Source organism: Manacus vitellinus, unplaced genomic scaffold, assembly GCF_001715985.3.
Source record: "Manacus vitellinus isolate BGI_N305 unplaced genomic scaffold, ASM171598v3 scaffold_14_pilon, whole genome shotgun sequence".
NCBI lineage: Eukaryota > Metazoa > Chordata > Aves > Passeriformes > Pipridae > Manacus > Manacus vitellinus.
This window is the reverse complement of record NW_021939063.1, coordinates 9,622,890-9,637,481: the sequence shown is the minus strand read 5'-3', so window position 1 is coordinate 9,637,481 and position 14,592 is coordinate 9,622,890. Positions and strand designations below refer to the sequence as shown.

The following is a 14,592-nucleotide window of genomic DNA, read 5'->3' as shown; positions in this document are numbered from 1 at the left end:
CTGAGATCCTGGGGGTTCTCTTTAGGGGGGTGAGCGGGGTGTTCTGCGGGTCTGGAGAGGGCACGGGGCGCTGCAGGGCTGCGGTGGCTGCTGCGGGCTCGGGCCATGATGTAATGGGAGCGCTGGGGGCACGGCGGGGGCGAGGGGGCGAATCCCTCTCCTTGGGTGAAGGATGCAGCTGAGCCTCGTAGAACTTGACGTTGGTGTGCTGGTATATCACGGATTTCAGGCGGCTGCCCCCACCCCGGCTGGGTGTTGCTGCCAGAAACCCAAATCCAGAAAAGGAATTTCTTATTTCTTCAATAATCAGAGATTCCTCTTTTCACTTGTATAGGAAATACTAGGATTTCTTTTTTTCTGCTTCTTGTGGTTGACCTAGGAAGTCATCTTGTCGCCAGCCTTCTGGGTTTTTTTTTTTTGCTGTAGAGGTGCAGGGAGGAGGGTGTTGCTGTGCTCTGGATCCTGTGGGTAAGCGTTGAAGGCAGTGACAGCAGCTGCTGTTGGCTGTGGAGCTCTGGTTGCTATGAGAGAAGCTTCACTAGACTTGGCTGCTATCTCCAGGGAAGGACAGCAGAGCAGCCTCCATTAGTGTGGTGGTGGAGGGATGGCTGGCTCACGTTCAGCAAAGGGCTTTACTTTTCAGGCCGTTTCCACAGGCCCAAAGCAGAAGCAGGGGTATATTTTGGTCTGGTGGGACAAAAACCTCCAAGGTGGGTTTTGTCGCTGTTCTGGAGTTAATGGAATTGCATTAAAGTGTGGGCTGAAAACCCCAAGTTACCCTTTCCACATATTTTGGTCTGTGTGAAAAGTAGGACAGCGAGAATTGATATGATCTTCCTGTGAAGTGAAGGCTGCAGTCGTGTCTCTTTTGAACTCCAGCCTCCTTCTCAGCCAGTAACAGAGCCAGATGCTTTTCTTATTGTTTGTATGTCTCCTTCCTCCCCTTCCATCGCCTGGGCCCCACTTGCCTTATTGACTGGAATTTCTGCTGTGTGCAGTGGGTGTGTGCAGCAGACACCAGCCTGCTAGTGCTGAGGAGGGATTTTCCATTCACAGACCAGGGAACAGTCAAAATAAAGGCCAGGCTCAACTTTGGGACTGGAAACAGAAAGTGGGGAGAAGAGTTTCCCTCTGCTGCTTAGTGAAATCTATTCTCTGTGCTTCTTATATGCTTGTATGTCAAAATGTACAGAAAATGGTGCTCTGCTGTGGAATAGGAAGGTGAAACTCCTGTGAATAATGGGAAAGATTCCTCCCTTTCAGTTGACTCAAATGCTTGATGAAGGAACAGTTTGCAGGAGGCCATTTTTGACGTGACTCTGTATTGTGGAATCTGCCAGCTCCCATCCACACTCTGTCTGCCTGACTGCAATAGCTTCCTTTTTTTTTTTTTTTTTTAAAGAAGAATGAGTGCCTTTCTTATCTGCTTAACTAACCATTTGGCACTGGCCACTGTCTGTATGATATTGTGTTGTTGAGCTGGAGCTATCAGCATATTCCAGTGCAGTTTGTTGGAGATGAAACTGTTAGTTGAGGTATGCAGCATGGGAATACATTAGCATTAGAAAACACTGCCATCTCTGTAAACTAACACCTATCATGGGGAGCCCCTTGCCCTGGCCCGGGTTACCCAACTCAGAATTACTGTGAGCTTGAAGCAAAAATTCCAGGACAGAATAATGTGAGAGAGATTAAAATATGCCCTTAAATCCGCTTGACTGGCAGCAATCATGTGGTAAATGCCAAACTCTGAGTAGCTTTTATATTTGAGGATCTGTAGCACCCAAATTGTTTCACAGGGCGAGGTGAGCAACTTCTAACTCCTAAAACGCTTCAGTCTTTGGGTCTGAAGGTGTCATTTGCTGCCTAACATGAAGCGATATAACAGTAGTGAACTCTGGATTTTTTGAGTGTGAAAACTAGCTCCTCGGTTTAATGAAATACAGAAAGTGATCTTCATGGCCCCTTAGTCTTTGTTTACAGTCTCTCTGTAGGTTGTTTACAGTCTCTGTATGTTATAATGGGGAATTTGTCTGCTGCCTCACATTCTGCTGGATAACTGGCACCGCTTTGACAAGGCCCTGGCTCTTCGTTTTACTGTCATATCCCAAGTGACCTGAAAGTAATATTCCTTAGCTAATGTTGTCTGCGATTTCCCCACTGCAAGGTGGGGTGATGAAATCCCATGTACATTTAAATCGCTTTTTAGAAAGAGGCTCAGTTACAGCCAGATCTTATTTTGAAAACTAACAGGTCAAAGTTGAAAAAACATGCAGAAAAGAAATGATGTTGAACTGGCATCTTAGAACATGCAAAAGTTTGTGCTCTTTTTCTGGGGGAATAAAACCAACTAGCAATCATCGATTTAAATTTTCCAAATGTTCCCTGAAGTAAAAAAAAAAAAAACCCCAACATTTTTAATTCAAACTTCCAGGTGCAAAGTGTGCAAGGGAAAATTGAATGTGTGATGTCCCAGCCATGTAACTTATTAGTCTATCCTTTCTCCCATTTTGGATGAGCAGACTTTTACAAACTTGTATTGAATGATGTGATGAGATAAAAATGTTTCTATCTATTCTGGCAATACTAAAACAAACATAATGAGCGTTCAGAGGTTTGAAAATTCAAAAATCATTGTTCTCATGGCATTACTGCTGTATTACAAAAGCACATTTGTGTTTTTACTCCGGTGCTGCTTGTGTGTGTAACTCTGAAATTTTCTCAATGTAATCTTGTGTTATGTGCAGTGTATGAGAGAGATTGCAATAGGCAAAGTGTTCTTTATTTGTACAACATGTAGTAGTAGTGCTTCGGTTGAAAGCATTAAACGTGTGCTTAAATGTAGAGCATGTGAGCTGTTAAGTCTCAGTTGCCCCTATGAAACTTAAGCTGCTGTTTGATTTTAAAATAAAGACTTTGTTGCATTTTACTTGTCTATTTAGTTTTTTTTTTCCTCTTCCAAATTAAAAGAAAAATAGCTGTGGATATTACAGCTGTTACAGATTCTACAGCCAGTCCTTGGCTCCCATGACGGACTTGTGGCAAGAGTTAGTGCACAGTAAGTTTGCACGTACGTTGTTAGGGCCGGGTTTGTGTAAATCTGGCTTAACCTAAACCTTTTGCTTATTTTGATCATGGAAAAAGCCCCAGACCATAATGCAGCAAGAGTTCAACATCTTGAAACTGTGGGAGCTGAGATTTTTTTTTTTCCACTTTTTCCTCTTAATTCCTTATTGAAGTTGCTGGGGGGTTCTTGTATTTTTTTTCCACGGGATTTGCTTTTTTGGTGGCAATTTTCCAGTATTCCTGTAGCAAATCAGCTGAGCTGCGGCCCCTGTCCCTGCTGAGCAGGGAGAATGTGCAGTGCTCCAGGCCTCCCTGCTGAGCTCACACAGGGGTGGGACTTGCTAAGCTGCTGAAATCGCAGCTAATGCCCACTGAGCATGCTGAGAAACAGTTTTTCAACTGCTCCTAGTTTAAATTTTTTTTTTCTTCTATAATTAGCAAAGATGCTCTTTGTCTTGAAGGATGATCTGCAGGACAAATCAGGAGGTTCTGGTTCATCGTGCCCCTTCCCCCCCAGCTGAGCTAGTGGTGAAGTATTATTTTCCTGTAACAAAAATAGCTAAAGGGATTTTTCCCTCACTTCAACTGATGAGTCTGAACTTGAAAAGCTGTAGCCCAGAAAAAGAAATCTTCAGTGAATAATAGCCTTACTGCTGGTTTTTGTTGCCACAAGCCCTATAGGAGCATCAATACTGTTGTTTAAATGCTAAATCTGCAACATTCTGATCCTTAAATCTAATTTAAATGCTGAAGCAAATAGAACAAACAAATTATATTTTAAATAATATATTTGAGAAAGAAAATCTTTCTTACTGAGTTTTATTTTCCTCCTGACAAACACACACAAACCCCAATTATTTTAATGAGCAATATGGGAAATATTCAGGAAAGTGTACTGATGTGCTCAGACGCAAAGGTGGAAAAATGTGGGAGGACTTGTCAGCAGTTTGAGTGGCAAGCTCTTAGTGAGCGGGAGAAGTAATTTGTGGTCAGGAATCTAATAGTCCCACATTCACCAAACATGAAGAAAAAGGGGGAACGAAGAGAGAGGAACACAGAAGAGTAGCATTGAGAAATAGTCAGGAATTTAGCTTTTAGAGTGGAGTTCAGAAATGATCTGTTGTTTATGCTAAAGTTTAATCCTTATAAACTCGATAACGTAGACAGGTCCTGCATTCCTCCCTGAGGGTCACGGAAGGGCTAAGTTTAGCAAAGGGGAGGTATCTCAAACACTTGGATCTGTGCAGTTTTCAAGGCAGCAAACTTTTTTTTGTTTTTTTTCAACGTGTTCTAAACAATCTTAGTTGTTTTTTTTTTTCACTTACAAGCAGCCTTTTGAGGCAGATTGTGAGTTAGCTTTAAAACCAAAATGTTCAAGCCCTAAAATATTTCAAAGTAATTTCATAGTAGAAAGGTCACGGTGCTTTTGATGTGTTCATATTTAGAGCATGATTACAATTGCAATCATACACATTGACAAGAAGATATTGTCTGGATTTGGTAGCTGCTCATTTTGTGACTCAGGCTTATTCCTGTTGTCCTCCTGGAGCTCATACCAGGGTTTTCTTCTGCAGCCTTGTTGATTTACAGGACAAAATGTTTTCAGTGACTGTGCCAACAGCCCAGAAAACAGTTTGAAGTTCTGATACTGAGAAGAATCCTCTTGACTTTGAAGTGAGCAGTTTGAAATGGGAGTTGTTGATAGGGAAGGAGTGTGAGACCCTGCCATCAAAATTATTAACAGAATGTGCCTGTTGCTGCTGATTCAGTAATAGAGAAAAAAAAAAGTCAGGATGCGGCTTGGAGGTTTAGTTTGTGGATGTCAGATAATGCAGTCTCTTGGTTTTACACAGACTCTGAATCATGAAAATAAGTGGCTGGAGGTTTTTTGAGGATTGTGTTGATGGTAATATTTGGATAAGGAAGCCCACATATGACAGTGTTGCTCACTGTAGGGCAGAAAGTCACATCTTTCTTCTGGGAGCAAAATATGGAAACTGCAGAGGTTGTAAGTGGTGGGAGGATGGGACCAGGAAGACTGAGACTTCTCCAGGTAGTACAGAGAATAGGAGCAGAGGAGTATTTTTCAGTGTAGCCCTGTTTCCCAGCGCTGCCTCTGCCCAAATTACATCTTTCTGGGAATGCTGTCAGTTGGACTCTAGGACTGGTAGCCTTGCAGCATGCTGGTGTGGAAACTGCTCCCATGGAGCAATTCTCAAATGTTTTATGAGAGAGAGTAAGGAGGTGAGAACGTATTCTTGCTTGTAGGCAGGAAGGAATACACTGGGAAGAGTCTGAGAACCAGTGATTTGGGAAACTGAAGTGCCCTTGGGGTTCAACGTGGAGCCCTTAAAATAGCATGTCTCAACCTGAGCTGCACTATCAATTTATAGATACTTGGAAGAGTATATGAGCCTTTTGCATTCATGTGGCCTTTAACTAAAGACACTAAAACAAATTATTTCCTGTGTTTCTGTGGCATTAAGTTGGAATAAGTTATAATCATGCTACAAGAATGCTTTCAGTAATGTGGCTGTAGATTAACTTTTGCCACAGCAAAGATCTGGAAGCTTCCTGTATAAATACAGCTAAAGTGAACCTTTGAAGAAAAGATGATTGCTTGATCGAGTTAAGTAGGCTCTGCTTGACTGTAGAGGAGACTGGCTTGCTGGTTCAAAGTTCTCTTGCAGTTTCATGAATTTCAAGGATGTTGGGGTTCAAGATGGCCTGGAAGTTAAGAGGGAACAAAGATACTTGTAGGGTGAAAGTCAGGTTCTGAGCTTGCCACAGACTCACTTTGTTGTGCAGTTCTTCTAATTTCCACCTCAGGGTTTGCTTGTATATGGAAATTTGTGTGTTAAACTGGAATGGGTGTTTGTGACACTGTATATTCATTGTACAGCTTTGTGCAGGTTTTTGGTGCACAGCAGCTTTTCATGGCAATTCCAGCTGACAGTCCTGCTCTTCACACCATCACTTTTGCCTCTGTTCTGGCCCACACCTGTCCCAGAAGGCTACCATGCAGAAAACAAGTGCATTTCATTTTTGGAAGGAAGAGTTTTCTTCTGGCTTCTGCTGGAATGACTGTGGGGTCAGGTTAGCACCAGTGCAGGGAGGGATGGGAGGCTGCACTGAAGCTGTGCCAGCTGAAGTCAGCTTGAAACTATTGCAGAACTGCACCCTGCAAGCGAGGTTACTCCGGGTGAAGTTACATGAGACAGCTGAGCACATCCAACAGCTCTGCTGCTGAATGGGGGAAGTTTTGTTCCCCCTTGCTCTCCCACCCAACGGGGAGTTCTGCCTTTTCTGTTTGCCTTCTCTGGTTCCTGCTGGATTCCTTTTCTGAACTCCTTCAGCTTGCTAACCCAGCAGAAAGCTGTCTTGGGGTTATTTTATGTTTTGGTTTTTGCTGGATTATTTTTTCGCCAAGATAGTGAATTGAATTGGCTCACTGAGAGATTTGTCAGGCATCCAGAGCCCTCACAAAATAAATAGGGGGGAGCATATGGGTGGAAGTGCAGAGGATGTGGTGGGGACCAGAGAAGGGGAGCAGGGTCTCCGCCTTTCGGTGCCACACCCAGTTTGGCCAGCTCAGGCTGTCCCCCTGTAACTTCTCACTCCTCTTAAAGGGGAGTGAGCCACCATCCACTGCGTGCTGACAAATCTGTGCCGTACTTTGGGTTTGTGCCCTTGGTCGCTGTGCATGGAGTGCTTTCTTTAGACAAACCTTTAGTTCTCCCCTTGAAAATCGGCAGTGTAGTCTTGCCTTCATCTGCTCTCATTTGCTTGAGAAGCTTGCCAGATGTGAGTTTTAACGTAGGCTTGATCTATGATGGTAGAGAAAGTGTCACAGCTGAAGCATGGTGCTTAATTGTTTCAAAATAGCAAATTCTGGTAGGTATACTTTTGCAGAAGGTCAGTACAGCAAAAAGCTCATTTTGGAAGATGGCAAAAGTTAATTACTATAAAAATATTACAAATCTGTGTAAGTAAATGTACCAGACCATGTTCCTTATCCTTTTTTTTTAACCTGGTAATTAGGAAGTCTTTATTTTGCATTTACTTGCCAGTCATTATGGCTTATGAGATACCAAGACATGCAAAAAATTACTGAAGATATGCTGTCAGTTAAATGTATTAAAAAACCATGATATGAATTTCACAGAACTGTATAAAATTATGTATAGTATGACTGAAACAACACAAAAATTTAATTCAGCCAAGGCCAGTTGCAGCAGAAATTTGAATCCTATTTCTTTAATATGGAAAACTTGGTTATAGCAGCATATATTTGAAATAAAGCAATCGTCAGTGTACTGCAGATCCCAGTGTGTGCTGCTCTGTCTGCTCACTGTGAGCTGAGGCTTTGTTTCATACCTAGTGAGACTATTTGGTCTAATAGAACTTGAGGCAGCATTTTGTCTATTTGTGTTTGAATAAAGTTATTTAAATGTTAGCATGTCATGACATCTCCAAATGCGTATTGCTGTGCGAAAAAATTCGTGATGGGTGTGAGCAGTATGTCTCATAAGCAGGAAATCTCATCTGTTGTGAGGGTAATCTTTTGTTTAATGAAAACCTTTGCAAGTAGCCCCAAACCAATCACTTCTCCATAAGGGAACCAAGCAGTGTATCTGCTGTCTTACCTTCACAGCTGACAGCAGTTGTTCTGACTTTGCAGGATGGCAGCTGAACGCCCAGGTGAGCAGTGGGGTGATGTGTTGGAAAAGTTCCTGTGGACTCCACTTGAACAGTTGTGTTTGCTTCCCCCCTGCGTAAGCACCTAGGGTTGGAACACATCCTTTATCTGATGGTGGCTGGGCAGAAGGTGGAAAGTTTTACTAAGACGTTGCATTTTGGGGTATGCCATCCCAAATCTGTCTCTTTAGATATGTGACTTATCGGTAGGAAGATCTCTGCTGAAGTTAAAACTGTGACCTGTGGGATGTGTGAAGGAAATACCTTAATGCTGCCCTGCAGTGGTCCTGTTTGGAAGGGCTGTTCTTGAGTTCTCTGCCTGAGGTGGGAGGCACTGGGATGCCCAAGTCCCAGGCTTATGGCATTCTTTTACACACCTATGGAAATCACCATTAGCACTGCTAAAAGACTGGTACTTGTTACCTTTCCAGCTTAGCTCCTGAAGCACTTGGAGCACGGTGTGTGTCAGTTGGAGGAAGTCAGGAAGCTGAGCACAGAAGTGCTTAAATCTGACAGCACAAGTCCACTCTTTGGTGGATTCTCTTTGGCCACTGCAGGTTCAGAGTATCCTTCAGGAACCATTCAAATACAGAATTTGTAAGAAGATGAAAAATTCAGAAACTGGGAATTCACCTCAAGCTGCCAGGGAACATAAGAGTTGAAATTGATGTGTCACAGTTCCTGTTTCCTGCTCCTGCATTTCTAAGTCTTACATACGCAGACAGAAGTAATAAATTAATAAAGAATAAAGCACTAGCATGTTCTAAAAGTGAGACTATACAGTGAAACCTGCAGTCATTAGTTAGGCCTTTCTTGGGTGCAGCTTGGGACTGTCAGCTTGAAACAGGTCAGCAGAAATTTGTTGAATCACATGGAGAAGAGGATCTCAGGGAGAATGAAATGGCATGTCCAAATGCTGATGTAACTTCTCTGTTTTTTGCAGAACTGTATGAAAATGTAACCAGGATCCTCTTGATGAAATCCCTTGACTGAAAAATCTTTTTTTTCTTTTTTTTTTTTTTAAACCATGCCACACAGCAGAGATAGGTGGGGTGATTTAGGAGCAGGCTGTTCTTGTAAGCAAAGTTTGTAGCTTTCTGTTGCTCTTCCAGTGTCAGAGTTCAGGCGTCACTCCTTTGTCTGAGTAATAGTGAAACAGTCTGTTCCCATGAGTGTCACTGTGTTGGGGTAATGCTTGCAAGGAATTCTAAAATTTTAAGTTCTATATGAAGAGCAAGTTGTGAAGGAGGAAATAAATGGCCTTGACACATATTTAAAAATTGATGGAAACTTTTTTCCAACGTTGTTAAGAGAGAGATGGTTGTTACTGAAATGGTGTGTGAATGTAAAATGTAAAAATGCATCTTGAACAATGGGAGTTTCTATGGAATTCTGTTAGTGTTGAAAAGGTGTGATTTAGCTTAGGTTAAAATCTCTCCAGTTAGACTGATCATTGCTGGTTTTTGGAGTCTGCTTCTCAGCCGGGATATGTGCATGGGCTCTTAGCCTTTACTGACCAGGAACGAAATGTGAAATGGTGACTGAAATTTTTTTCAGGTGCTTTGCTCCCCCACTCCCTCTGAAAGTCCATGCAATGCTGCCAGGACAGTGTGTCCCCACTCCTGTTCTGCTCAGAGCTAGATTTAGCCCTAGCTTTCATGTCTAGAAACACTGTGTGTGACATCTCAGGAGTGGTATTCTGATTTTACTGATAGGAAAATTAAGGCACAAAAAAGGAATTAGCTTGCATAGGACATATTATAGGCAGTGTGGAGGTAAAACATGCTAGGGTTGGGAGGGTTTTTTTTTTACTTCTGGTCTAGTGGTGCAAATTGCTTCTCTTGGACTGTTTTAGGTAGCTCTCTCACCCACACCAGTTCTCACCTCTGCCCACATGACCATGTTCTATGTTGCTTCTGTCTGTATCTTCAGTTCCTTTCAGCAAAGCCATTGGTGACTTCAATACTGCTGTTAGTAGGTGTGGTGGGGAGTGCATTATGTAGTGGGTACAGGTGAAAACATCTCCTGTGTGAGCTGATGATGGGAAAACTGTGGTAGTATGAGCCAGGGAATTTTTCCTGCTTGTTTTCACTAGCTTTGCAATGCTACAAGGTAGTTTGGGTTATGAACAATGCTGCTACTGATTTGTAGCCATCAGGACTGATAAGCTATGTGAAGGGGCCTTCAGAGTATTTTGGCAAACTGTGTTTGGATGTTTAGTGCACACAAAATCTCTCTGCATTATTCAGGAAGATAATTCCTGTCTGTGCTGTTTTCCTCCTGTGTTGAGATCATTCTCCTATCCAACCGTTACCCAGCTGAGGTCTCGATAGTTCTCAGTTTTTCCATAATGACAAAATCAAATTAGCCCTATGATGAGTGGTGCATGTGAAATTCCTTTCGGTTAAAGCACATTGCCCTGAATATTTCCTGGCTATTTGTTTTCTCGGGGAGAATTCAGCATCTTGTGTTTGAAAGAGAAAGGAGAAAAGATGCAGATGAGGAAATGCTGTTGCTTAAGGTACAAGGGAGGAACGCATAGCTTGTTTCTAGAACATAATCTGTCCAGCTGTGACTTAGTCATCTCCAGTCTTATATAAAATGCGTCCAATCTAAATAGTTGAGCATCTCCCTCCTGAATGCGGCAAACCAGCGTCTTTTATGCTTATGTGAAGCTGTAACAGGCGCAAGCCATCATCTTAGGAGTACCTTCATACTTGTGAACCTGCTGCATCCATCATACTGTCAAGCCTCATTTACTCATGTGATGGGATTTTTTTTATTTTATTCTGTTCCACGCTTTTTTCAAGCTTAAAGAGATTCCTTGCTGTTGGCAGGGAATACAGCACTAATAATTCCAGACAGGAGAGCAGAGAACGTAACGTGAGAACAAGAGTGACTCTCCCGAATCAGACTGAAGGTTTTGTTCATCTCTCACAGGGCCAAAAATTGATGTTTGAGGAAGAATGTAAGGTGAGGAGATCAGAGGATCTTGGCTAACATCTCTAATTTCAGTGTAGTAGTTCATGCTGTTACATTGCATCCAGCCCTGCTCTAAGTCACTTTGATTTCACATAACTGTTTTTTAAGGAAGGGGGGATAACTTGACTGTTACAACAAGCTTTTATATGGATAAGTGTATGTCCACATTAGTCTTTTGTTTATATAATTATGGAGGTTTTGGAGGGGTGGGGGAGATTTCTGTTAGTGACAAGCAGGAACTTGTAAGCTTTGTAGGAACTGGCATGTGTGAGTTAAGATGCTATGTGCTAGTTCAGGGATGATGGACAGCCTTGTTTGGGTAGTCAAGGAAACTGATGCCGTGAGTGTGTTGTTAAATAAATGTATTGATAAAGAGAGGTGCTGATAAATCTTACCACTGTGGACATGGAAGATAACATTTAAAATTCTATCAATACATTTGCCACTAATACATGTTTCATGAAACTAGGGAAGCTGGCATCTTCAGTCACATATATGCAGTGGAAAAACAGTCTCCTTTGGAGGAGCACTTAAAGCTGAGCTTCACTTGGGTACTATGAAGCATTCTTCAAAGGCTTCTGAGAAAGTGTTTGATGTAGTTTTAGTTCTAAAAGAAGTTCTACACTTTTTTCCATAAGAGCTACAAATGTACTGTGCTCACTGTGAGGACTGAATGGCTTGGGTTGATGCTGCCCGGGGACCTCTAGGCTGCAGCCTGTGGCATGATTTTAAATTCCCCCCAAAGAATTGAGGTAAATCTGTACACTGTTTTTTAGGCTGTGCTTGACAAACATGGCCTAGCTCACTTGTAAGCTGCAGTGCCAAGTGTAAAAATGACTAGGTGAGATTTTCCAGTCTTTGTTAGGTGGAAAGTCAGATCATCAGAAGGTTATTTTTGGCCTTAAAATACATAGTTACGCAAAGACTTAGTGGCCCTGGAGAAGAAATGAGCAATGCCCTGAGCAACTGATCCAAGTTGGCCCTGCTTTGGGGGGAGGGAAGACTGTTTCAGTCAGTTTAACCTTCAGGGATCCCTTTAAACCTGGATTATTCTGTGGTTCAGTGGAAGTTGGACTGGGTGTAGGAGGTGTGGGGGACATGCCTGTTTTGGGTGGAGAGGCCAAGAGGTAGGAGGAGGAAGGCAGCATAGTCTGATACTGGAAATGGTTGTGCTGGAGAAATTGCATTAACATGGAGACCTGAAATATCTGAAATTGGAACTTGGCAAGGACACACCCAGCTTTATAGAAGGTTGTGGGATGAAATCAGATTTTAATTTGCTGCTGTTTAGATTCTTTTTATCTGAATAGCATAAAAGAGTTGATGATTCTTCATCAGAGATACATTAGTGGGATAATAAAGCATGTTTAGGGATCTCTGAATTGTTTTGTCACATTTCAACAAAAGATATGAATCCATCCAGTTGCAAGGTGATGCATTTGTTAGCAAAACTGCAAACCCACTTATAAATTGGGAAACAGCGTTTTGGAAAGCAGTAGCTCAAAGGGCTTTAAGGTCTTTAAAGCTAGTTGCCTTTACATTGTACTTGGGCCATTATTTTATTTAAAAGGGTTAATGTGATTCTTGAGCATATTGGGGAGGAAAAAAAAGTGGGGGAAAGGAATGTGAAGCAAAAATAAGTAATGTTATAAACACAGCAGTGTTGAGACTGATACTGGAATTGAATTTTGGTTTCCCTGCTTCAAGAAGAATGCCAGTGTATTTGGAGAGAATTCAAAGGACAGCTGCAGAAATGATCCAGGGACTGGAAAATAAGCCTCATGATGTGAGGTTTAAAGGAGCTCAACTTACTCAGCTTATTGAAAAGACAATTGAGAGAGGACTTGATCTTTCTCTAAAAGGACTTGTGAGATTTGCTGACAAAGGCATAGCAATATCAACTGAGGTTAGACAAATTCAATTTTGAAGTACAGTTTCATAGCAATGATAATAATTAAACACTGGAATTGTTTAAAGGGAAGGGGAAAGTAACAAATGTTCATTTTTGTCTTTTAAAATAGGCCCAATTTCCTTCTTTCTGGAGAAAATATATTGTGATTTTTTTTTTAATGATGATAATACTCCTTTCCTGACACTGGAGTTTATTTAAAGGTTTCATGCCATGATCAGTTGGTGCAAGTTCAGATATATGAAATTGCAGTCACAGCCAAGATCGTGAAATTAAGATGAATTTAGAGGAGAAATAGTTCAGCTGGTGCTAAAAGACTGCCTTGCATAACACACATAAGATGTGAAGGGAACTCTGAAATTTAATGCTTTGTGGCTTGCATCATTGGAACTCAGTTCTTTCCCATACTGCGTTGCTTCAGATGTTTTAAGATATGGTTAAGGCTTTCTGAAAGCCCCTACAGAGAAGCCCTGATGTAACTGTGTACAGTCACTGTATTCAGATGAGCGTTCCTGAATTCCAGATGACCACAGCAGAAGTCTGTAAATCTTTTTCATCCTTTTTTAGAAACAGTATGAAAAAAAATGGCACAATGGCAATATGATTACAATTCTTCTGAGAGGCAGAGTAAGCACAAATTCTCCTGGTAGGGTTCGTTCTTAAGTGAATGTAGGATATTCTCTATCTCTCAAGTTAACTGGATTTAGTCAGAAAGTTTATTCACATTTGAAACAATTCTAAATAATTGTCAGAAGTAGAGTTCTAATGGTGGTTTTTTGCTGGTTTTCACACCATCCCTATGAGAGTACTTCAGCAATTTCACTTGTCCTTCACTTTGTAAATTCACCTGGGGAACTGAGTGACTCAGTTTGGTAATGGCTCTAGATCGTGCTTCTACTTTTTATTTGCATTTGTCCATTCCACCACTCCCTTGGTGGCTGCCAAGTTTCTATATTTCCATATTCCCTGTTCCAGATGCCTTTGCAGACATGCAGAGCTCTTAAATTCCCTTCTGGTAGCTCTCAGAATCTGCTGCTTTGTGCAGGTGGAGCTGTCCCGGCTGGTCCTGCCTGTGTGAATGCTCGTCCTTGCCTATGCAGAGGAAGATGTGGAGCTACCCGGGCTGCTCTCTTCTCCTGCGAGGCTGCATTCCTGCCTCTCCTCTCCTCCTCCTCCAGGTCCGGCCAGGGAGGAGCCCCACTGCTGTCACCTCTGCAGCTGTGCAGTAAGAAAATGCTTCTGTGTCCTGTGGAAGAAGAGGAAGCTCAAAACTCTGCAGCTTTTTGAAAGTTAAATCTTATCAAGTTGTCACATAAATTGTGCTGGTTCTGAGGTGGGAAAATAGTTGTCTGGCAGCTGCAAGTTTCCTTGCTCAGGGCTAAAGGGATAGCAAAACTGCAGAAACGTGTTGGGGCACTACACAGCAAAGCAAAGGCCTCCAGCTTCGAGATCGAGTGCAGCAACCCCTGCTACTCACCTTGTCCAGACAGCCCTATCTGCCTTAACCTGCAGGAGCGACTCGCAGGAAGTGCTGCACTCAAAAGAGGTTGTGAAGGCTTAGTTTAGAAGTAAAGAAATCTCCCCCTTCCTTGCCTTCTCTCTTGCCTATGTCATTGTCCCCCTCTCCCCAGCACTGAGAGGCTGGTGGAGATGACCTGCAGGAGGAGGGCTGTGAGTCTGTTCGGCAACTCTTGCATTTCAGCCTCTTAAGTTTCATAATGTGGTTGTACATACATATGCTTAGTTGCACTTATGATAATCACGAAAAATGTCCTGAATGTATTCCTCTGCTCATAATTCAACATTCAAAAAAGCCACTGATGGAGGTAGCAGATAGCACTACACAGATGTGTTACAGAACTACTCACTCAGCATCACTTTCCTGTGAGCTCTACATGAGCACCCTTGGCCAACTGTTTGATGTCAGTACTCCTGTG

General features: G+C 42.3%; 1 protein-coding gene across 1 annotated transcript in view; it reads left to right on the top strand.

Annotated features, from left to right (window-relative positions):
• The window catches only part of LOC103759002 (SRSF protein kinase 3), a 25,237-nt gene extending 11,021 nt beyond the window's left edge, over nucleotides 1-14,216 (top strand). The window contains exons 11-12 of the mRNA XM_018068667.2: nucleotides 13,701-13,833; nucleotides 14,168-14,216. Of these exons, the coding sequence (XP_017924156.2) occupies nucleotides 13,701-13,833; nucleotides 14,168-14,216 (182 nt within the window). The remainder of the gene's footprint in view (nucleotides 1-13,700; nucleotides 13,834-14,167) is intronic.
• Nucleotides 14,217-14,592: the final 376 nt, after the last annotated feature.